Genomic DNA, 18,941 nt, shown 5'->3' on the forward strand with positions numbered 1-18,941 from the left:
AAATTGTGAATTTATACTTTTTTCCTCTGATAAATCAGAAGAATTGACTGTGCTAGGCTGGGATTCCCCAACTGCAGGCAGCTGATAGGGCCGAGGCCTGGCTTCCCCCTTTAATAAGCAGACGCTTTTACATTGCCGTGGTCCACATCAGTCGCTGGCCTTGCATCAGGCCCACTTGCCTTGCTGGTGTTATCTGCCTGGCTACCCCTTTCTGCATCTCCTGCCTGGGCATTCATGTGACCGTGTCTCTGCAGCCCAGACATCCGATCTCCAGACTCACTCTGTTGAGACTTGATGGAAATAGCCCCTGAGATCTTCCCAAGTAGCTCAACCTCCGTGAACTCCCAGTCGACATGCCATTCGGCACCTCCGCACCCAGCCTCCTAAGCCACAAAAGTTGGAAGTCACTTGAATGCTTCCCTGTCAGCCTCTGTAGTCCCAAATTGCTTTTCTCCCCACCGTCTCTGGAATCCACTCCTTTGCTTGTTTCCCTCCCTGCTGCCATACTTCAGAACCTTGTGCATTTTTGCTTCTGTTACATCAGTACCACTCAGCTCTTCCCTGTCTGCCTCCATCCCACCCCTGTTCACAGGCCCTCTACCTTGTATCTCATCACAGAACTGCTTGGGACCCTTTGGGGAGATTCAGCCACCCTACCCTGTTCCCCAGCTCCCAGGATGCTTTGACCTGATGCATCTTTCTGTGTGGGGAGGGAGGACATGGAAACCTGGATGAGAAACAACTGAATCCTGAACTGCAGAGTAGTGTGATGCCTAGGGCCCTTGCTTTTTAATATTTTAACAGCTTGTTTTGGGTATTCTCCCCAATTTCTTCCCCATTCCCCCTTCTCCAGTCCCTGATAGCCTCTAATCTGCTTTCTGTCTCTCTGAATCTGTCTATTCTAGTCACCTTATATTAGCAGAGTCATACAAAATTCATCCTCTGGTGTCTGGCTTATTTCACTTAGCCGAATGTTTTCAGGGTTCATCTGTGTTTGTAGCAGGTGTCAGAATTTCATTCCTTTTTATAGCTGAATAATATAATATGAATATATAATATGAATGTATAATAGAATAATATTGTACATATAAACCATAATTTATTTATCCGTGCATCCATCTGCTGATAGACTTGAGTCGTTTCCACCTTCGGCTGTTGTCATGCTGCTGTAATCATTTATGTACATGTATCTGCCTGAGTTCCTGTCCCGATTCCCTAGTATATAGTCCAAGGCATAGAGTTTCTGGATCATGTGTTAATTCTATTTGTAGCTTTTTAAGGAACTGTGATCTGTTTTCCATAGCACCCGAGCTCCGTGCTTTTAACTTAAAACACAGGTATGCTGTATTTTCACTATAAATGTTTTAGGACAGTGTAAAAATCTCTGACTGTACTCTGGCTTAGAATTTTATCTATGCATCTTTACTTCAAAGCCTATGTAAGTCATCAGTATCTTAAACTGCAAAGTCTGAGACACTGTAGTGATTATTCTTCATTTCACTCTTAAATGTTTTTTGTGTGTGGTTTATTCCCTGATTGTAACCATCTTTTGGCCTGTGGGGTTGCTCTTGCCACGTTGTGACACTCATGGATCAACACCCTAAAGACCCACATCCTGTGTGGGATTTGTGGCACCGTGTGGAGGGTGTGGCTCCCACAGTTTACAGTGTGGCCCTGCATCCCCACAGGTGATCCGCAGGCACACGCTGGAAGAGAAGCTGCTCTGCCTGGTGCGGCACCGGGCGGGCCACCACTGTCAGAATGCTGTGATTGTCATCCTCATCCTGGCCTGGGAGGGCATCCCCCGCAGCCTCGGAGACACCCTGTACCAGGAGCTTACTGACACTCTTCGGAAGTATGGGAATCCCACCAGCCGGAGATGTGGCCTCAACGATGAGTATGTGTTGAAGGGTGAGGGGGTCAGGAGGCAGGCACAGGGGTGCCAGGGTCTCCCACAGAGCTCAGGACAGTAGGTGCAGGGATTTTGGGCAACCCTGGGCAAGCTTGCACCCTCTCTGGGTGCTGTTTGTCCTACAGTGTTGGGACCAGGGTTGAGGAATGTCTCCCACAGATCCTGGCCTGGGTGCTGACCTGGCTCTGGGGAGGCTGTTGCCTTCAGCTCCAGGTCAGCGCTGCGGCTCTAATGGTATTAACAAGGGTGGAGAAAGTATGTGTCCCACAAACATTCATATCTTACAAAACCTGCTTTTGTTTTGAATTTCCTCGTTTTTTTTTTTTTTTTTTTTTTTTTTTTTATTGAGGCATAGTTATTTTCAGTAAGATTCATCCTTTCAGGTATATAATTGGGAGATTTTGACAAATATTTACAGTCATGCAGCTGCCATCACCATAATCAAGATAGAAATCAGTTCCATCACCTCCCCAAAGTCTCCGTGCTGATAAAACTCCCCTTTATCAGCAGCCCTTTCCCCAGCCCTTAGCAACCACCAGTCTTGTTTCCTGCCTCTGCAGGTTTGCCTTTGTGGGAATGTCACCTAGCGAGATCATACAGAGTGCAGCCTGTTGAGCCTGGCTATGCACTGAGCACGATGTTTTTGAGGCTTGTGCAGTTGATATGTGTCAGTGACTTTGTTCTTTCTTTCGCTTAGGGATCTTCCATTGTGTGGATGGATCAGTCTTTGTTTATCCATTCCCCAGTTGAGGGGGGCACTTAGGTTGTTTCCAGATTAATTTATTGTGTTGAATTTTTATGTCAGCATTCTTTAGTTTCAAGACCTTTCAGCTGGGCTATAGGAAACAGGCGTGTTCCAACCTTGGGGTCCACATCATTCCCTACTTGGAGGTCTGCATTGGAGCTGGTCAGAATATTAGAGTTAAAGCAAAGTATAAACCTTACTGGGTTTTTACTAATTCAACCCCTATCTTAATGTACTTGCCTCTCTCAACATCAGACTGGGTTAGCTCTTTACTCTCAGATGGGGCACAGAGGGTTGCTGAGAGCTGGTCATCTGCTCAAAGAAATTTGAGAAAGGACTTGGGCAGGGAAGGATGAGCCTAAGTCACTTGGAGGCTGGTAGATGTCAGACCTCAGCAGGGACTTCCCTCATGGGAGGAAAAAGGTTCCAGGACAAATTGGCATTATATCAATATGCCTACTTTGTGATATATGTTGCAGCCGGACCTGCGCTTGCCAAGGCAAAGACCCTAACACCTGTGGTGCCTCCTTCTCCTTCGGCTGTTCCTGGAGCATGTACTTCAATGGCTGCAAATACGCCCGGAGCAAGACACCTCGCAAGTTCCGCCTGGCAGGGGACAATCCCAAGGAGGTGAGCAGAGTTGTATAGGGAGCACAGGGACCCTACCCCTTTCTCCCCTGGGAGGTAGGACTGGTGTACCACAACAAAACAGGCTTAAGCCTTCTGGGCTTGCCATCACTTCGCCTCCACCTTCCCTCCCTCTTGCCTGAGTGTCTGAGCCGGAGGGTACTGAGTCACTATGTTGGAATCCAGGCATAGCATCCTGATCCCAGTCTTAACCTTCCAGCTCTTCATGCTTCCATGCCAGAGGGGCTTTCCCCTTTCCCACAGAGTAGGGACATCCATCCACCTCTGTATACCATGTGAACTTGTGTTTTCCTACTTCCAACAAAAGGAAGCAAAAGGCAGAGTTTGAATGCATTATAAACAAAAGGAAGCATTTTCAAATTCAGGACGTTCCCCCCTCCCAAAACCTGTCTCTTAGACTGTCCTGTTAGTTTATCATAGTTTAATTTGGTACTAGACTTTTAAGATAGGATATGCCCTTCCCCTGAAGCAGCAAATGGTGTTATTAGTGAATAGAGGAGCCTCAGGGCCACCAAGACCTAAGAATTCCCAGGACTGGAAAGACTGGTTCAGTCTCTTAAAATACTTCCCCTGTGCTGTCAGCCTTCATTTCCTGTGCACTTATTATTTGCTGGATATTGCACTGAGCTTCTCACAGGTATCTCAGTTAATTTCAGGCCCCCCAGTAAATCTAGGCACTGTTACCTCACTTTACAGAGAGGCAAAGGTCTTGTCGAAGGTCTTCTGGCTCATGGCGAAGACAAGGTCTGGTCCTCAGCCTGTTTCCCCAGATCTCATGGGACTCACCTCAATGCTGCACTGGCTTCAGGCCCACTATATTGGTGGCAGTGTCTGGACAGCAGCCAGGGAGGTCACCAGGCTTTGTCCATCCCACTGGATAGAGAACTGAGCCATTGCTCTTGATTTCCATTTCTAACCCCATGTGTTTGCTTCTTTTTCTCTTCCCTCTTCTTCCTACTTCTTCATAAACTCTTTGTGCCTATGCTCAAGGCCTTGTAGAAGCCCTTTACAGCCTGGCTTGCTACTCTGTGAGGGCTAGAGAGAGGGCTATGGACATCTGTAAATGCAGGTGACCATGGCCTTGTCTAAAGTGGTACCATCCAGGGAACTTTCTCTGATTAGAGGGTAGTAGCTGCTGGGTATTTGAAATGTGGCTAGTTCACCCGAGGGAGTGAATTTGTAATTAGGTGGTATGGATTTAGCAGCCCGAGCTTTGGAATTCATCTGAGCATCTGGCTCATGACAGACTCTGGGCCAGGCTGGCCATGGATTTTCTAGCACAGAATCCTGTCTCCTCTGCCTTCCTGTCTCCAACATGAGTGAAAGGAGCCATACCTGTTGCTCACAGTTTTTCTATGCCCGTGGTACCATACCTTCAGGGTGTTCAGCACTAGAAGCAAGAACCTGTACTGTGTGTCCTGGGTTGAACTGTCAGTAGCATAGTAGTCAAGATGACCTTCTGGCAGTGGCTTTTCTTGGTGAGCCTCAGTGCCCCCAACTTTAAAGTGGACAGGGCAGAGGGAATACACTAAAACTGTGCTTGCACCTGACTTCCCACTTTGCCTGTACAGCTGGCTGTGGTTCTGGATGGAGGTGCATTCCCAGCATGCAGTTTGCCCTGCAGGGCCGCTCTGACTGTTTTTCTTTCCATAGGAAGAAGTGCTCCGGAAGAGTTTCCAGGACCTGGCCACTGAAGTCGCTCCTCTGTACAAGCGGCTGGCCCCTCAGGCCTATCAGAACCAGGTACTGGGACCTGGGCCTTTCTGCCCACACGCCATCCACATCTTCCCCCAACCCCTGGGCTCCCCAAAGTTATGAAGTGGGAGTATGGGCTCCTTTGTGCTCTTACTTAAAGAGCCCAGCCCATAAGTAAAGAGGCGATGTAGTTCTTTGACAAATCCTTTTTATACCAAGCTAAACACATCACACACCATCTCTACAGAACCCCTAGTCTTTGTACCCCTCTCCCGAGTTGTCCTCTGCCTCCTCTGGTCTGGTTTCCACTGCTGAGGAAGGAAACTCACTGAGGCCTGACTCTCCCTGGAACCTGCATCTCCCAGGCGAGGTGCAGCGCTGGAGATAACCCAAGAGGGAACCATTCAGTAATTGGAAAGTAACTTTTGGGAACTGGGGACTCTCACCAGTCCAAGTTGAAGCCAGCTGTGATCCTTAACCTCCATTCCTCTAAGACCTGGCTCCTCAGGTGCGGAATCAGGATCTCACTTCTGATTCCATGAGCAGCTCTCTCCTTGATATTCACACAGGTTACCAATGAGGAAATAGCGATCGACTGCCGCCTGGGGCTGAAGGAAGGGCGGCCCTTCTCGGGGGTCACAGCCTGTATGGACTTCTGTGCCCACGCCCACAAGGACCAGCATAACCTCTACAATGGGTGCACTGTGGTAAGGAAGCCTGTGTTCTGTGGCAGCCCCACCTGCAGAGCAGTCCTGGGAGGGAAGCCCACCTGCGGTCTGTGCAGAAAGTGGGCCTAGGGTCTAGAGGGACAAGGAGGCAGTATTCTCAAAATTCTGGGTGTTGTCTGGCCAGACTACCTGCTCTTGCTGCTTCTCAGAGAAATTCCATAATGATAGGCAGGTTGGGTGCAGGCTCTGTGTCTCAGGTGGATGCTGTGGGATACAGTACCTTGGCCACCTGGAGTCCCTGGTCATCTAGAATGTGGTTCCAGTTCTCTGTGGACACTTGGATTTAAATCCAGATAACTTCTCAATTCATTAATTAAGCAATTGTTTATTGAGTATCAGCTGTGTTCCCAGGCACTGCCTAGGTTGTGGGGAATAAAATGGACAAAGTCTCCTCCCAAGTATGTGATACTCTGTCCCATAGCAGTAGAAGCTGAGGTAGAAGTAAGTAGTGTGAGGGACAAAGGGACAGGAGATGTTTGAACAACTGGGAGTATATTGGTGCCATTTTCTGAGGAGAATAACAGGAGAAGATCAGATTTGGGGTAAAAAAAAAAAAAAAATCAAAGAATTTGTTTTGAGATATCTACTAAATGTGTAGAAGGAGCAGGTAGAAGAGAGGTGGAGTTGCAGGGATGGTGCTCCCAGAGCTCTGGGCCAACTGGTTCTCCAGGGGCGCATTTGTGGATGAAGAAGGGAAGAGCGTGGGTGTAGAATCCCCCTCAAAGGGATGACGCCAGTGCTGTGCTCTGCTCAGCTCTTTAACTAGACCCTATGCAGGCAGGGCTCCTGGGCGCCTGTGGAAGAGGCAAGAGAGCTCCCGGATTCTGACTGTACTTCTTGGCCCTGTGAGGACTGGCGGCCCCATCCCAGGATTTTATTCCTCCACCCTGTCTCCTGTCTCTGTGCCCAAGACTGAGAAGCAAGATGGGGCAGGCATCGGTCCACGCCCTCATGTGAGGGTTTCTAGTTGAGATCTCTCATCCTCTTCTGTGACTTGCTGTTCCTAACTCAAGGATAACTCCAACTTTGTGTCAGTGGAGATGGATTTATATCCGTGCTTGCTGAGGCTGTGTGTATGGCTCTGCTGCCATTTATTTAACCAGCCCCTGTGGAGGGAAGTGGGCACTTTCAGTTTCTCATCTGTAAGCCACGAGGCAGACCCAGCCTCATGCAGCTTTGTGCCACCACGTGGTAGTTTCTTTGATGTCCCGAGGCTAGAGCATTTACATGTATAGGCTTGGGGAGCATCTGTTCTGCCTACTGGCAACACTGGACTGTGTCAGTCTTTTTAGTCGTCACCTCCTCCAGTGGCCAACATAGAGTCGCACTTTAATTTGTGTCCCTTATACTAAAGAAGTTGTTTTTCTTGCCCATTTTAGCTTTGTGAATATTCCATTTATGTCCTTTACTGCTTATTTTTAAAATTAGGATTGCCATATCTTTTGACATTTTGTTAAGTGTCTTTTATGTGTTAGAAATAGAAGTAAAATTTCTGTCATATCTCACCCTTCCATTTTACCTCTGTCCTGTTTATAACATTGAGTCAAGCTAGAGCATGAAGCCAAAGGAGGAAGTCAGAATGAAAGGATTCATAAAGCTGACCCCAAAAAATGAAGTTTCTGTTCAATAAATGAAGCACCATAATCAAAATGAAAGGTTAATGCAAAATGGATAACTGGAATTATCCTTCCAGTTAAGAAAAGTAGGTCCTGCCAGGCGTAGTTGAGCATGATGGTCATCCCAGTAACTTGGGAGGCTGAGGCACAGGAGGATCGCAAGTTTGAGGCCAGCCTCAGCAACTTCGTGAGATCCTCAGCAACTTAGCAAGACCCTGTCTCAAAATAAAAAATGACGGGGGTGTAGCTTAGAGGTGGAGCACCCCTGGGTTCAAAAAATAAAAGTAGGTCCTAGAACAGGAATAGACAACATGTGCTCATTTGTGTCAAAGTGTGTCTAGCTACACATGCACACACATGCAGCTTCTGGATGGTCATCAGATGCTCACAGTGGCTAACAGTGCACAGAGCTCAACTGCAGTAGTATTTGTGATAAAGGAATGAATAACATGAATGTACAAAGGTGACTATATGGGGTTCAGTTGTAGCTCAGTGGTAGAGCACTTGCTTAGCACATGTGAGGCACTGAGTTCAATCCTCAGCACCACATAAAAATAAAGGTATTGTCTATCTACAACTAAAAAGTTTTTTTAAAAAGAGGACTATAAACGAATAAAAATTGGCAAAAGGTCTAATACAATTCTATAGAGTTGTAAAAATTTGTTTTAATCAGGTATCATAAGACACATGAAATAACTGTCCTCAAGGAAGAAGTTCATACAGATCCCTAGAGAAAGGAGGCATGGCACACCATGGGGTGGAGGTGGGGGCAAGGCAGACCAGGATCAGTCAGGAGGCAGGGGAGCTGCAAAAAATTTGGCCAGAGCCTTTATTGTAGTTTCCACAGGAAGGAATGGCAAAGCGTAGCAAGGTATGTGGAGTTTGTTCAGGTTTGGATAATTTTAGCAGGCTTTGGGTTATGGAGGTGGTCCACAGCTGCTTGGGACCTAGCCGTGGGGTGAGTTAGAGTAGGGAGAATATTGGCTTGCTGTGTGAGCTTGATGAAGGAGGTGGTTGGGAGATGTGGGCTCTGGATTGTTTGGTTCTGTATCAAAGGCTCAATTCTCAGGGAGTCATGTGCTATCTCTAGGAATTAGCTAGTTCTGGGAGGGGCCAGATCTCCAGGGTCAAGGCCTCAAATACCAGCATCAAGAATACAGAGAAAGAAATAAAAAATAAGAAAATACAAGAGGAGAGAGTAAACTTTAAAAAAAATGTAAGGCTGGTTAGGAAATGTAAACCAACAAGAAGATACATTTTAATGAGTAAAATGTTTTTAAAGAGATTAATGACAAAATTATCAGCAAAAATGTGCAAAAAAATGGAAACTCACATTCTGCTGGTATGAGTGAAAAACAGTTATTTCTGAAGGCATTTTGGCTCTATGTGACGGGTGTGCTTCACAGCATTTAGTCTAAGGAATTAAGTATCCTAGAGAACAGTTAAAGGAAATTTAGAAGCACATATCGTTATGGTAGGGAAAAATCGGAAACAAGTTGAAATGTTTTATAATGAGGGATTAGTTAAGTAATTAACATTGGTACCATAATCATATGTAGTTCTTAAATCATACTGGGATGAATGTTTAATGTATAAGAAAATATTCATACTGTGTTAAGAAGAAATGGACTTGTTAATGCACATGTATCCCTAGTACCACAAGTAATCATGTGCACGTGTATGCACAGATGACCCAAGTGTTTGCAATGATTGTCTGAGTAATGGGATTATGGAGATAGTTTTGTTTTTTTTTTTTTTTTTCTTTCCTAAATTTTGTACAACCAGAACATAGTTTTTAACAAAAAGGAGAATTATCTCAAGAGTAAAAGGAACTTGCGTGTTCAGGACAGGGAAAGGAAGGTCCAGGCTCAGCTAGGTGCAGTGGCAGCAATGCTGGGCGCAGGGCAAAGCAGTTTTCTTGTTCCTGGCCCAGCCCTTTGCCAGCATTGACCCTGTGCCACATCAGGGGCATTCGAGGTGACATGAGCAGACCCACTTTGAAAGCTGTGGCGCAGACTGTAATGTTGGCAGTACTGTTACTCCATGAATCAAGATGAACGTGCTTTTAGAAACTCTGGGAAGCAGCTGAGAGTGGTGGGGCTGGGTTGATGGGTGGCAGTGTGGGGCAGGAGGTGGTCACGTGTTTGCAGATTTAGACCCTCCCCAGCACTTGGTTCCCAACTCCCTGTCTTTCTCTCCCACTGTGTGGGGCAGGTCTGTACCCTGACCAAGGAAGACAATCGCTGTGTGGGCCAGATTCCCGAGGACGAGCAGCTGCACGTGCTCCCCCTGTACAAGATGGCCAGCACAGATGAGTTTGGCAGCGAGGAGAACCAGAATGCCAAGGTGGGCAGCGGGGCCATTCAGGTGCTCACTGCCTTCCCCCGTGAGGTCCGGCGCCTACCTGAGCCTGCCAAGTCTTGTCGACAACGGCAACTGGAAGCCAGGAGGGCAGCAGCTGAAAAGAAGAAGATTCAGAAGGAGAAGCTGAGCACCCCTGAGAAGATCAAGCAAGAGGCCCTGGAGCTGGCCGGGGTTCCCACTGACACAGGTGTGTGGAGAGGGCTCTGTCAGGGCTGGCCTGGGCCCCTTCCTGGAGGGGCTCACCCTCCACCCCCATGCCTGCATCACATAGCAGCTGGATAGAAAGTCTTGGGGCCTCTGCTTAGTTGTGTCGTAGGAGAGTTACCTGATGGAGGCTCCTGGCGGGGTAAGTGCAGCGAGGGCTGGTTCTGTCCAGGGAACTGAGCGTGGTGGATGGGAGCACTGGCTTCTCTAGCATGCTCACACATCCCCTGGAGTCTGAGGAAAGGTGCGTTGCCCCAGGGTTTGTGGACTTGCTAATACAGAGGGTAGTAGGCACCTGGGTTCTTGTGTCTAGTGACCCTGACCCAGCATGTGGTAGTGATGGTGCTTTGGTGAAAACTTGGGGAGTTCCCTGGGGAAGTGTGAGGACCGCAAGCCACTTCCTCACACCCGAAGTGGGTCTGGGACCTGTGCTCAGGGGCATCCAGGAAGTAAGTCCAGATCCTGAACTGGGTAAGTCTCAGCACCTCACCTGTCCTGCCTCTCCCACCAGAAAGAGGACACATCTCAGGGAAGGAGAAGGTCCCTTCCCCCGTCCTCCACCCCGACCTTGCCAGGCTGTGGTGTTCTCGGCTCCTTTCCACCTTGCCTTCTGCTCTCCCCAGGCCTGTCTCTGAAGGGTGGATTGTCCCAGCAAAGCCTGAAGCCCTCCCTCAAGGTGGAGCCGCAGAACCACTTCAGCTCCTTCAAGTACAGCGGCAACTCTGTGGTGGAGAGCTACTCGGTGCTGGGCAATTGCCGGCCCTCCGACCCTTACAGCATGAACAGCGTGTACTCCTACCACTCCTACTATGCACAGCCCAGCCTGACCTCTGTCAACGGGTTCCACTCCAAGTACGCTCTTCCCTCATTCAGTTACTATGGCTTTCCACCCAGCAACCCCGTTTTCCCCTCTCAGTTCCTGGGTCCTGGCACCTGGGGGCACAGTGGCAGCAGCAGCAGCAGTTTTGAGAAGAAGCCAGATCTCCACGCTCTGCACAACAGCCTGAGCCCAGCCTACGGTGGTGCTGAGTTTGCCGAGCTACCTGGCCAGGCTGTTCCCACGGACACCCACCACCCCACTCCTCACCACCAGCAGCCTGCTTACCCAGGCCCCAAGGAGTATCTGCTTCCCAAGGCCCCCCAGCTCCACCCAGCATCCAGGGACCCCTCTCCCTTTGCTCAGAGCTCCAACTGCTATAACAGATCCATCAAGCAAGAGCCAGTAGACACACTGGCCCAGGCCGAATCTGTAACCAGAGACCCTGGTAAGCTGGGCAAAACACCTTTGCCTGAGGCATCTCAGAATGGGGGACCCAATCACCTATGGGGACAGTACTCAGGAGGCCCAACCATGTCCCCCAAGAGGACTAACAGTGTGGGTGGCAGCTGGGGCATGTTCCCTTCAGGGGAGAGCCCTGCTGTTGTCCCCGACAAGCTTAGTTCTTTTGGGACCAGCTGCCTGACACCTTCGCACTTCCCAGATGGCCAGTGGGGTCTGTTTGCTGGCGATGGGCAGCAGTCAGCTCCCCATCCTGGAGGACGGCTTCGAGGCAAACCGTGGAGCCCTTGTAAGTTTGGGAATAACACCTCAGCCTTGACTGGACCTGGCCTGACTGAGAAGCCATGTTGGGTGGGGACAGGGGATTTCAACTCTGCCCTGAAAGGTGGTGCAGGGTTCCAAGACAAGTTGTGGAACCCCATGAAAGGGGAGGAGGGAAGAATTCCCACCCCCGGGGCCAGCCAGCTGGATAAAGCCTGGCAGGCCTTTGGCATGCCCCTGGGCTCCAGCGAGAAGCTGTTTGGGGCGCTGAAGTCAGAGGAGAAGCTGTGGGACCCCTTCAGCCTGGAGGAGGGAACAGCTGAGGAGCCCCCCAGCAAGGGAGCTGTGAAGGAGGAGAAGGGCAGCGCTGGCGTGGAGGAAGAGGAGGAAGAGCTGTGGTCAGACAGCGAACACAACTTCCTAGATGAGAACATCGGCGGCGTGGCTGTGGCCCCTGCCCATGGCTCCATCCTCATCGAGTGTGCCCGGCGGGAGCTACACGCCACCACACCACTCAAGAAGCCCAACCGCTGCCACCCCACCCGCATCTCGCTGGTTTTCTACCAGCACAAGAACCTCAACCAGCCCAACCACGGGCTGGCCCTCTGGGAAGCCAAGATGAAGCAGCTGGCGGAGCGGGCACGGGCCCGACAGGAGGAGGCTGCCCGACTGGGCCTGGGCCAGCAGGAGGCCAAGCTGTACGGGAAGAAGCGCAAGTGGGGGGGTGCCATGGTCCCTGAGCCCCAGCACAAGGAGAAGAAGGGGGCTGTCCCCACCCGGCAGGCACTGGCCGTGCCCACAGACTCAGCGGTCACCGTGTCCTCTTACGCCTACACGAAGGTCACTGGCCCCTACAGCCGCTGGATCTAGGTGCCAGGGAGCCAGCGTACCTCAGCGTCGGGCCCGGCCCGAGCTGCCTCTGGTGCTTTTGCCCTCACACCGGGGGCGGGTTGGGGGTGCAGAAGTCTTTCTATCTATACATACATATATGGATATGCCTATCATATATATGTATTTATGGTCCAAACCTCAGAACTGACCCGCCCCTCCCCCCCCACGTCCCCAGCACTTTGAAGAAGAAACTACGGCTGTCGGGTGATTTTTCCGTGATCTTAATATTTATATCTCCACGTTGTTTTATTTTTCCCCTTGTTTGAGGGGTTTTATTTTGTTTTTAAAACTCTATCCTTGTATATCACAATAATGGAAAGAAAGTTTATAGTGTCCTTTCACAAAGGAGTAGTTTTAAATTCCATTTAAAATGTGTATTTATTGGATTTTTTTAAAGCGACAGTAGTAATGGTAACAGAGGGCAGGAAAGGCCCACAGTGCTCGTTCCTGCCTGGCGAGCCTGGCCTCTTGGGAGCTGACAGGTTCTCAGTCATCTGCCCCTCATGAGCCAAGTGCAGCGTGTAGCCCCCAGTCCATTCATCCCTCCCCACAGGCAAGGGAGCCCTTGGGACAGCCTCATCCTCTCCAGCAGGATGGGAGAAACTGTAGAAAACCATCTGGGGCCCCTTTCCGGTTGGTGGCAGGGCAGGGGGGGCACCCCAGGCCCAGCCCCAGAGACCCTGGTATTGATTTCCCCAGAAACCAGGGTGGAAGTAGACAGCTTCAAGCTTGCTAGTCTCCACACTGAATCCTGTCTGTCCGTTATTTACCAAGTCACGATGTCATGGTTTGCTAGGCAGCACCTCATGCTGGAGCTGGAGTTGAGAGGCTCCCAGGAGTCCTCTCCACCACCTTGATAAGCCAGTGAATACTGGGCTGAAGGAATTTGTCTCAGTGGCAGTTTTTCAGAATCGCCCCAAAGTCTGTGCTGATGCTGCAAAAGGGCTACTGTTCTCTAAAGCAAGTTGAATCCAAGCAGCGGAGAGCCTGCATGGTTCTGCCCTTGGTGCCGGGCTGTGCGGAGCTGGTGCTCTAGTATTGTGCTGGGACTTTCTTGACTCTTGGGCCAGTCGTGTCCTGTGGGAGCTCAGCAAACCAGTGTAACAGCAGTTACCACATCTGTCCTTATTCCTGGATCTCCACAGTGGACAATGGTGCATGCCCCAGCCCACCCCCTCCATGCTCTGCAAGGGGGTGGGGCCTCCACTTAATTTTAAAGTGCAAGAGTCAAACATTTTCAACAGGTTGCTATGATTTTCCTCCCTCATTGGTGCCAGTTCTCCATTTACTCCATTTTCTTTTTTCCTTCCTTGCCTCTCCACCCTCCTGTAACACACCCATTCTAAAATTCTGGTGCATTCGTTCAGTTCTTTGAAATGAGAATGTGGTGCTTAATTTTAGTGACATTGTTAAGAGAGGTTGGGCCTGACAGGTGGAAGTAGCCCTCGTCTACAACAAGTCACACTTCTTGGAGTGTTCATTTTTCCTGTGGTATTAGCAGAGATGATCTCAAGCTACCCTCGTGGATGTGTATGGTGAGTGGGGGGTTTTGTCAGGACACGGGGTAGGGAGATGGGGGCCACATGGTGAATGACAGCCAAGCCCTGAGGGTGAACATCAGATATTTAAGCAGTTTTATTCAGATGTAGGTCTTCATAAGTCGAGTCTAACAATCAGATGACAATGCTAAAGGCAAGCTCCTGAGCTTCCAGGTGCCTTGTGGAAGAGCTGAGAACCGACCCGCCAGGTGTTCACTGTAGCCCTTTGGAAGCACTGGTGGAGAGTCGCTGTGAGACGTCCTGAGCATTTATGTGGTCTGGTTTTAACTGTAAATAGCGAAAGATTTTTTTAAGCACTTTTGCCTAGATTTAAACAGCAACTTGAAAAAAAAAAAGTACGTTTTAACATGTAATTGTGGGAGAAATTGTAAATAGTAGCTGAATATTTAACGTGCTTTGTCTATCCTCCACTTTTACCATATTCTGTAAAGTTGCATTTATTTTACAGGACAAAAATGAAATATTATTGCTTTTGAAATAAATACCCAAGAGTTTATCAGGATTTAGAATTATTCAGAACTCAGATTTATAGGAAAACCTCTGACCTTCAGTTTGACAAGCTAAAGGAAGCAGAGTCTTTAATGAGCATGCTAATTTTTCTAGTTTTGAGGAAAAGTTGGGTCCTTTAAATGCTATTTTGCTTATCGCATCAGTACTTTTATGCAGGTCTCATTTGACTCCGTGCTTAGGTAGATGCGGGGGTGCCTTGAAAACTTCATTTTAAATGATCTTAAGCAAGAAATATGATATTTTACGAAACATTTGGAGAATGTGACCGTCTGTATGACCCGTGGAAGCCCCAGGTTGGCTGTTGGTTTGGAAGGTCCTGAGTGTAACCCAGGTGATTTCTGATACTTGGCATGTGTGGATCTCTCTGATGTATGTTAAATATACTCTTCCCCTCGCCACCCTTTGGTAGCAAAGCCATTAGAAGAAAGGAGAAAACAATACAAGCTCAAAGCATGTGACGTCTGTCCCCCAGCCCACACAGCCTTGGGTCATAAGCTTCCTGGCTAGGAGCTGAGAGGCTGGCAGGAGGCAGTCTCTGTGGGACACCCCCCTTTCCCACCAGGCGTGTTCTGAGAGTTGGGTGGTGCTGTTGCCGCGCTCAAGCCCATTGCTGATTTTTACACACTACATGTATAACCTACCTCAAATCTCAGTCATTGAAATTAGCATGCTTTAGACGTATATTTTAAAAGTAACTATGCACAGCTCTTTATCCCCCCTTGCTGCTGAAGGCTTCTTAAAGAGAAAAATCAAATTTTTATTTTTTACTGGCACTATCATTTTTTTAAGTCCTAAAGATGATTGACATTTTTATCATGAGAAGAAAAATAAAGCCATTGCAACTGAAGAACCTAACAGCATGACCAAGTTTTAAGAATGATAATATAGCAACAGAAAATGATGGAGTCTTACTGTCATCTCCCCAGTGTGCCCCGTCCACGGACCATCCACATGCAGTGCAAATGTTCGGTTCCTTTTTTTGCTTTGTTGTGTTTTCCCTTCCTGTTGCATGCAAGGGAAGTACTTGCAAAGTTCTGTGCTAAGAGATTTTTTAAAAGAAAAATCACTTTGCAGTAGGTTCTCACAAAATAACTGGTGCTAGCTCAAGAAACATCCGTCTTGCCATTGGCAAGCTTGACTAAAGGTGTTGCATGGATTTAGGGGGTTTTGTTTTGGGTCTGGCTTTTAGCAGGTCCTAAGTTCCCCATACCCCTAGCTTCCTGGGTGCTGCTTTGCCTTCTCACTGAGCTGACGATGGTGTGCATGGAAAGGGATTGATACCTGTCCCCTCTGGTCCTTCCACCTGTCTTTTTTGGAAACAGTAGTTGCAGAGCAAGAGATTTTTAAAGTGCTAAAGCAAGGAAAGAAGTAGTAGAGCTTAATTGCTTTGTTTTAGACAGCAGCAGATGTGTGAGGATGATTGACGATAAGTAGATGTGACCTGGCTTCACTGAGAGATATCCAGCCAGACTTTTGTCCTGAAGTTTAACCACCATGAGATCACAAACCAAGGCAAAGCTGGTGGAAAACTGATATATCCCTGACGTGCCTCAACCAATATCTCTTTCCTTTTGTTACTGAAGTGTGTTTTATGGACTAGGAAGCATTTTTATGAATTGAAATAGACTAAATAAAATGGTGCTATGGTGTTTTAATGTGACTGTCCCCGATCCTGTCTCGCTGAGGTGCTATCAACGTTCTGAAACCACAACCAACCAAAAACAAGGTGGGCTCCAGTCTCTCTTGGCTTCCCCCCCCCCCCTCCTCGTTTGGTGCTGTCTTCTTAGACCTCTGTTTACCATGCTGTAATCTGCTCTGAGCAATTTTTGTGTTTTGTTTTATGGTTCTTCCCTTGGTGGCCAAACTAAGGCAAGGTGAGAAGGTAGCTTGCTCCCTTGCTGAGGGTGGTGATGGGCCTGTCCGGCTCAGCAGGTGCTTTGGTTTCATGCCTGTCTTCTCAGGCCCGAAGAGGAAGAAAGTGGGGAGGGCTTGGGGGTGATGTCTTTGCGGAACGGGAGTCAGATACTCCTGTCTCTCCTAGCATGGCAGGCGTCCCCATAGCCAGAGCCACTTATTTCCTCCTATGGCCCAGGGTGCTAAGCAGATTTCCTGGGAGTCTCGAAGGGGCACACTGAGGGGTCCAGAGGGAGCTCCTTCCTCTTCTGACACCAGCTGGGGCCACTGTAGACAAGGGGTTCATTCCTTTGCTGGTCCCAGTCTGCCCCAGCATGGCTTCTGCTGCCTGCCATGTTCAGACTGCAGGCAGGAGCTTTCTTTGTCCCTCAGTGCCACTGAGGCTGCTTTTTAGTTGGTGCTAAATTTCTCCTTGGGTCCACAGAAGTTGATGTTTTAGAACTCAACAGGAAGCTCCATTTTGCATCATCCACTGTCACAATTTTTTTAAATACCTCAAAAACAGGACATCATGACGACTTCAGTAGATTCCATGAGGGTCTGAGACCTGTAGGTTGTCCATTTGATGACATGCTTGACCTTGAAGAATCTGGGGTCATTTTGGTTTTCATTCTTCAGCAGTTAAGATGGCAGAACGCCTAAAGGAAGGAGTGTGGTCGGCTTCTTTGTTTCCTTTAAGTTTTGCTTTAGAATAAAATGTGAATCTCTTCTGCCCATCTCATCGTGCTTTCTCAGTCATGGTTGCTGTCATTTGAAATGACTCCTTCAAAACCTAGTTTTATTAGCCAGCTGCCTCGGCTGTAGTACCTGGCCAGCTTCATCACACCCTGGACCAAAATAACACCGAGGTGCATGCCCCAGCCTAGGTCATGCCGTCCCGCACGCACGCGTGCGCCAGCCCTTCTGCAGAGCTGCTGGCAAGAGCAAAGCAATAGGCTTCTCCCCTGAGCAGAGACCTCAGCGCAGATATGCCAGGTCTAAAGTTGATTTTTGTCTAAGAATCAGTGAGCTATTTGGCCTACTTCCTCCTATGCTTCTATTCTGATATCAGGGATGCTTTTTGTAGTGGTATTGTTTGTGCTCTCCTCGTTTTGACTACCCGTCATTCAGGGGGAACTCGTCACTCTTCACACAGGGACTTAAATACCAATTGGCTCATTTGAACATCGCAAATTTCCTCCCTTCCAGTACCTTTCCTTTTTTCTTTTGAGGGGAAAAGGGGAGAAAAACAGGAGTGATGTCATTTCTTTTTCATGTATTAAAGAAACAAGGACAGGTCGTCTTGTGGCATATTATTAACACGTTAGGCTTAATCTAGAGCCCTTGTAGCTTTCCGATGTGTTTTATTTCTTATCTCTTTGAATTCCTGTTTGGTTACTTGGCTTCCAATGGAGGTGAACTTAACAACCATACTTGAATATTCCGTCTTGACTTTGTAAACTGTGGCTACTTGAAATGAAGTTTATCTGGGGTTGATGGATGAATGGTAGATTTTTGCTATGTCTCAAGGCAATAGGATGTGTATTAAACTGTAGATACTCTTAGTACAGTAAATTTATGCTGATAATTTTATTTTGTATAATTTTTACCTTTTTGTTAATATTTTTTCCTTCCACTTTATTGGTTTGCCTCCTGAGCTACCCCCTTCCCTTACCCTCCCTTCTCCCCCAGTGTTTCAGTAAATTTAATTTAGGGTGCCTAGAAATTGCAAGTATGTATCCTTTTTTGATTTGTATTTTATTATAATTTACACAAACAACTGGGTTTGTGAACTGTATTACTCCTGGTATCTTTAAAATATTGTGGGTGTTTTAATAAATTTTATATTTATTTTTTGCACTCAAATTCAGTGTGGACTCTTTCTTTCCTCCTTGAACCAGGATTTCATTTCGACACTCAGGGACCCTGTAACCTCTCCCTTCCAGTGTGGGTGTAGATGCACAAATGAAGCCTTCGTTGCTAACTGTCCTTGTCCATTATGCACCCAGATAAATAAAGCCATGTTCAAGGACTGCTGTTAAATCTGGGTATAATGAGGTGGCATTTCCCCCATCTGTTTCTCCTCTTGTTTTCTTTTCCTTTTTCCCCCAACTTGGCAATCCCCCCACCCTCCATTAAAATTTTTACCGTGCTGAGGATCACGGAATCTGACTTGGATGTGAGTCTAGTAGGGAGGGGCAAAGATGGAACCGGAGAGTCTGCTGTCCCTGGGAAGAGGAGGTTCCCTAAGACCCCGTACCTAGAGCTACCCTCTTTATTTCAGGTTGCTGATTCTGATGTGGCTGTTCTTAAAAAGGGGAACCCTGTACTAAGGAAGGAGGAGAGGGAAGAATAAAGGGGCAGGAAAGCTGTCCTATCTTCTCCTTCCTCCGACTTGAAACAGCACCGGAATCAATCCAGTGTCTGAGACAAGCACCCCAGCCATCCACAAAACCTCCCACAACAAGAAAGCTCATCTCTGAGGGCATCTGACTAAAAGCTTCACAACTCTAACAGGTGACTAACTCAGAGGTTTTCATCTCCCATTTTGTTTCACTTGCAGAAAACTCGTGGGAAGGTCTCCATAGGTAGAACCTTCTAGAACCTTCTAGTCTACCCAGGGGTCCTCATATTTC

At 48.1% G+C, this 18,941-nt stretch overlaps 1 protein-coding gene across 2 annotated transcripts in view; it reads left to right on the plus strand.

The window, feature by feature from the left end:
• Tet3 (tet methylcytosine dioxygenase 3) overlaps nt 1–18,171 on the plus strand; it is a 97,044-nt gene extending 78,873 nt beyond the window's left edge. For both annotated transcript variants that reach the window (XM_047522493.1, XM_047522492.1), the window contains 6 exons: nt 1,689–1,897; nt 3,137–3,287; nt 4,959–5,048; nt 5,570–5,707; nt 9,559–9,895; nt 10,536–18,171. In XM_047522493.1, coding sequence (XP_047378449.1) covers nt 1,689–1,897; nt 3,137–3,287; nt 4,959–5,048; nt 5,570–5,707; nt 9,559–9,895; nt 10,536–12,322 — 2,712 coding nt within the window. In that variant the 3' untranslated portion in view covers nt 12,323–18,171. The remainder of the gene's footprint in view (nt 1–1,688; nt 1,898–3,136; nt 3,288–4,958; nt 5,049–5,569; nt 5,708–9,558; nt 9,896–10,535) is intronic.
• The last annotated feature ends 770 nt before the right edge of the window (nt 18,172–18,941 follow it).

Source organism: Sciurus carolinensis, chromosome 13 (assembly GCF_902686445.1).
Source record: "Sciurus carolinensis chromosome 13, mSciCar1.2, whole genome shotgun sequence".
NCBI lineage: Eukaryota > Metazoa > Chordata > Mammalia > Rodentia > Sciuridae > Sciurus > Sciurus carolinensis.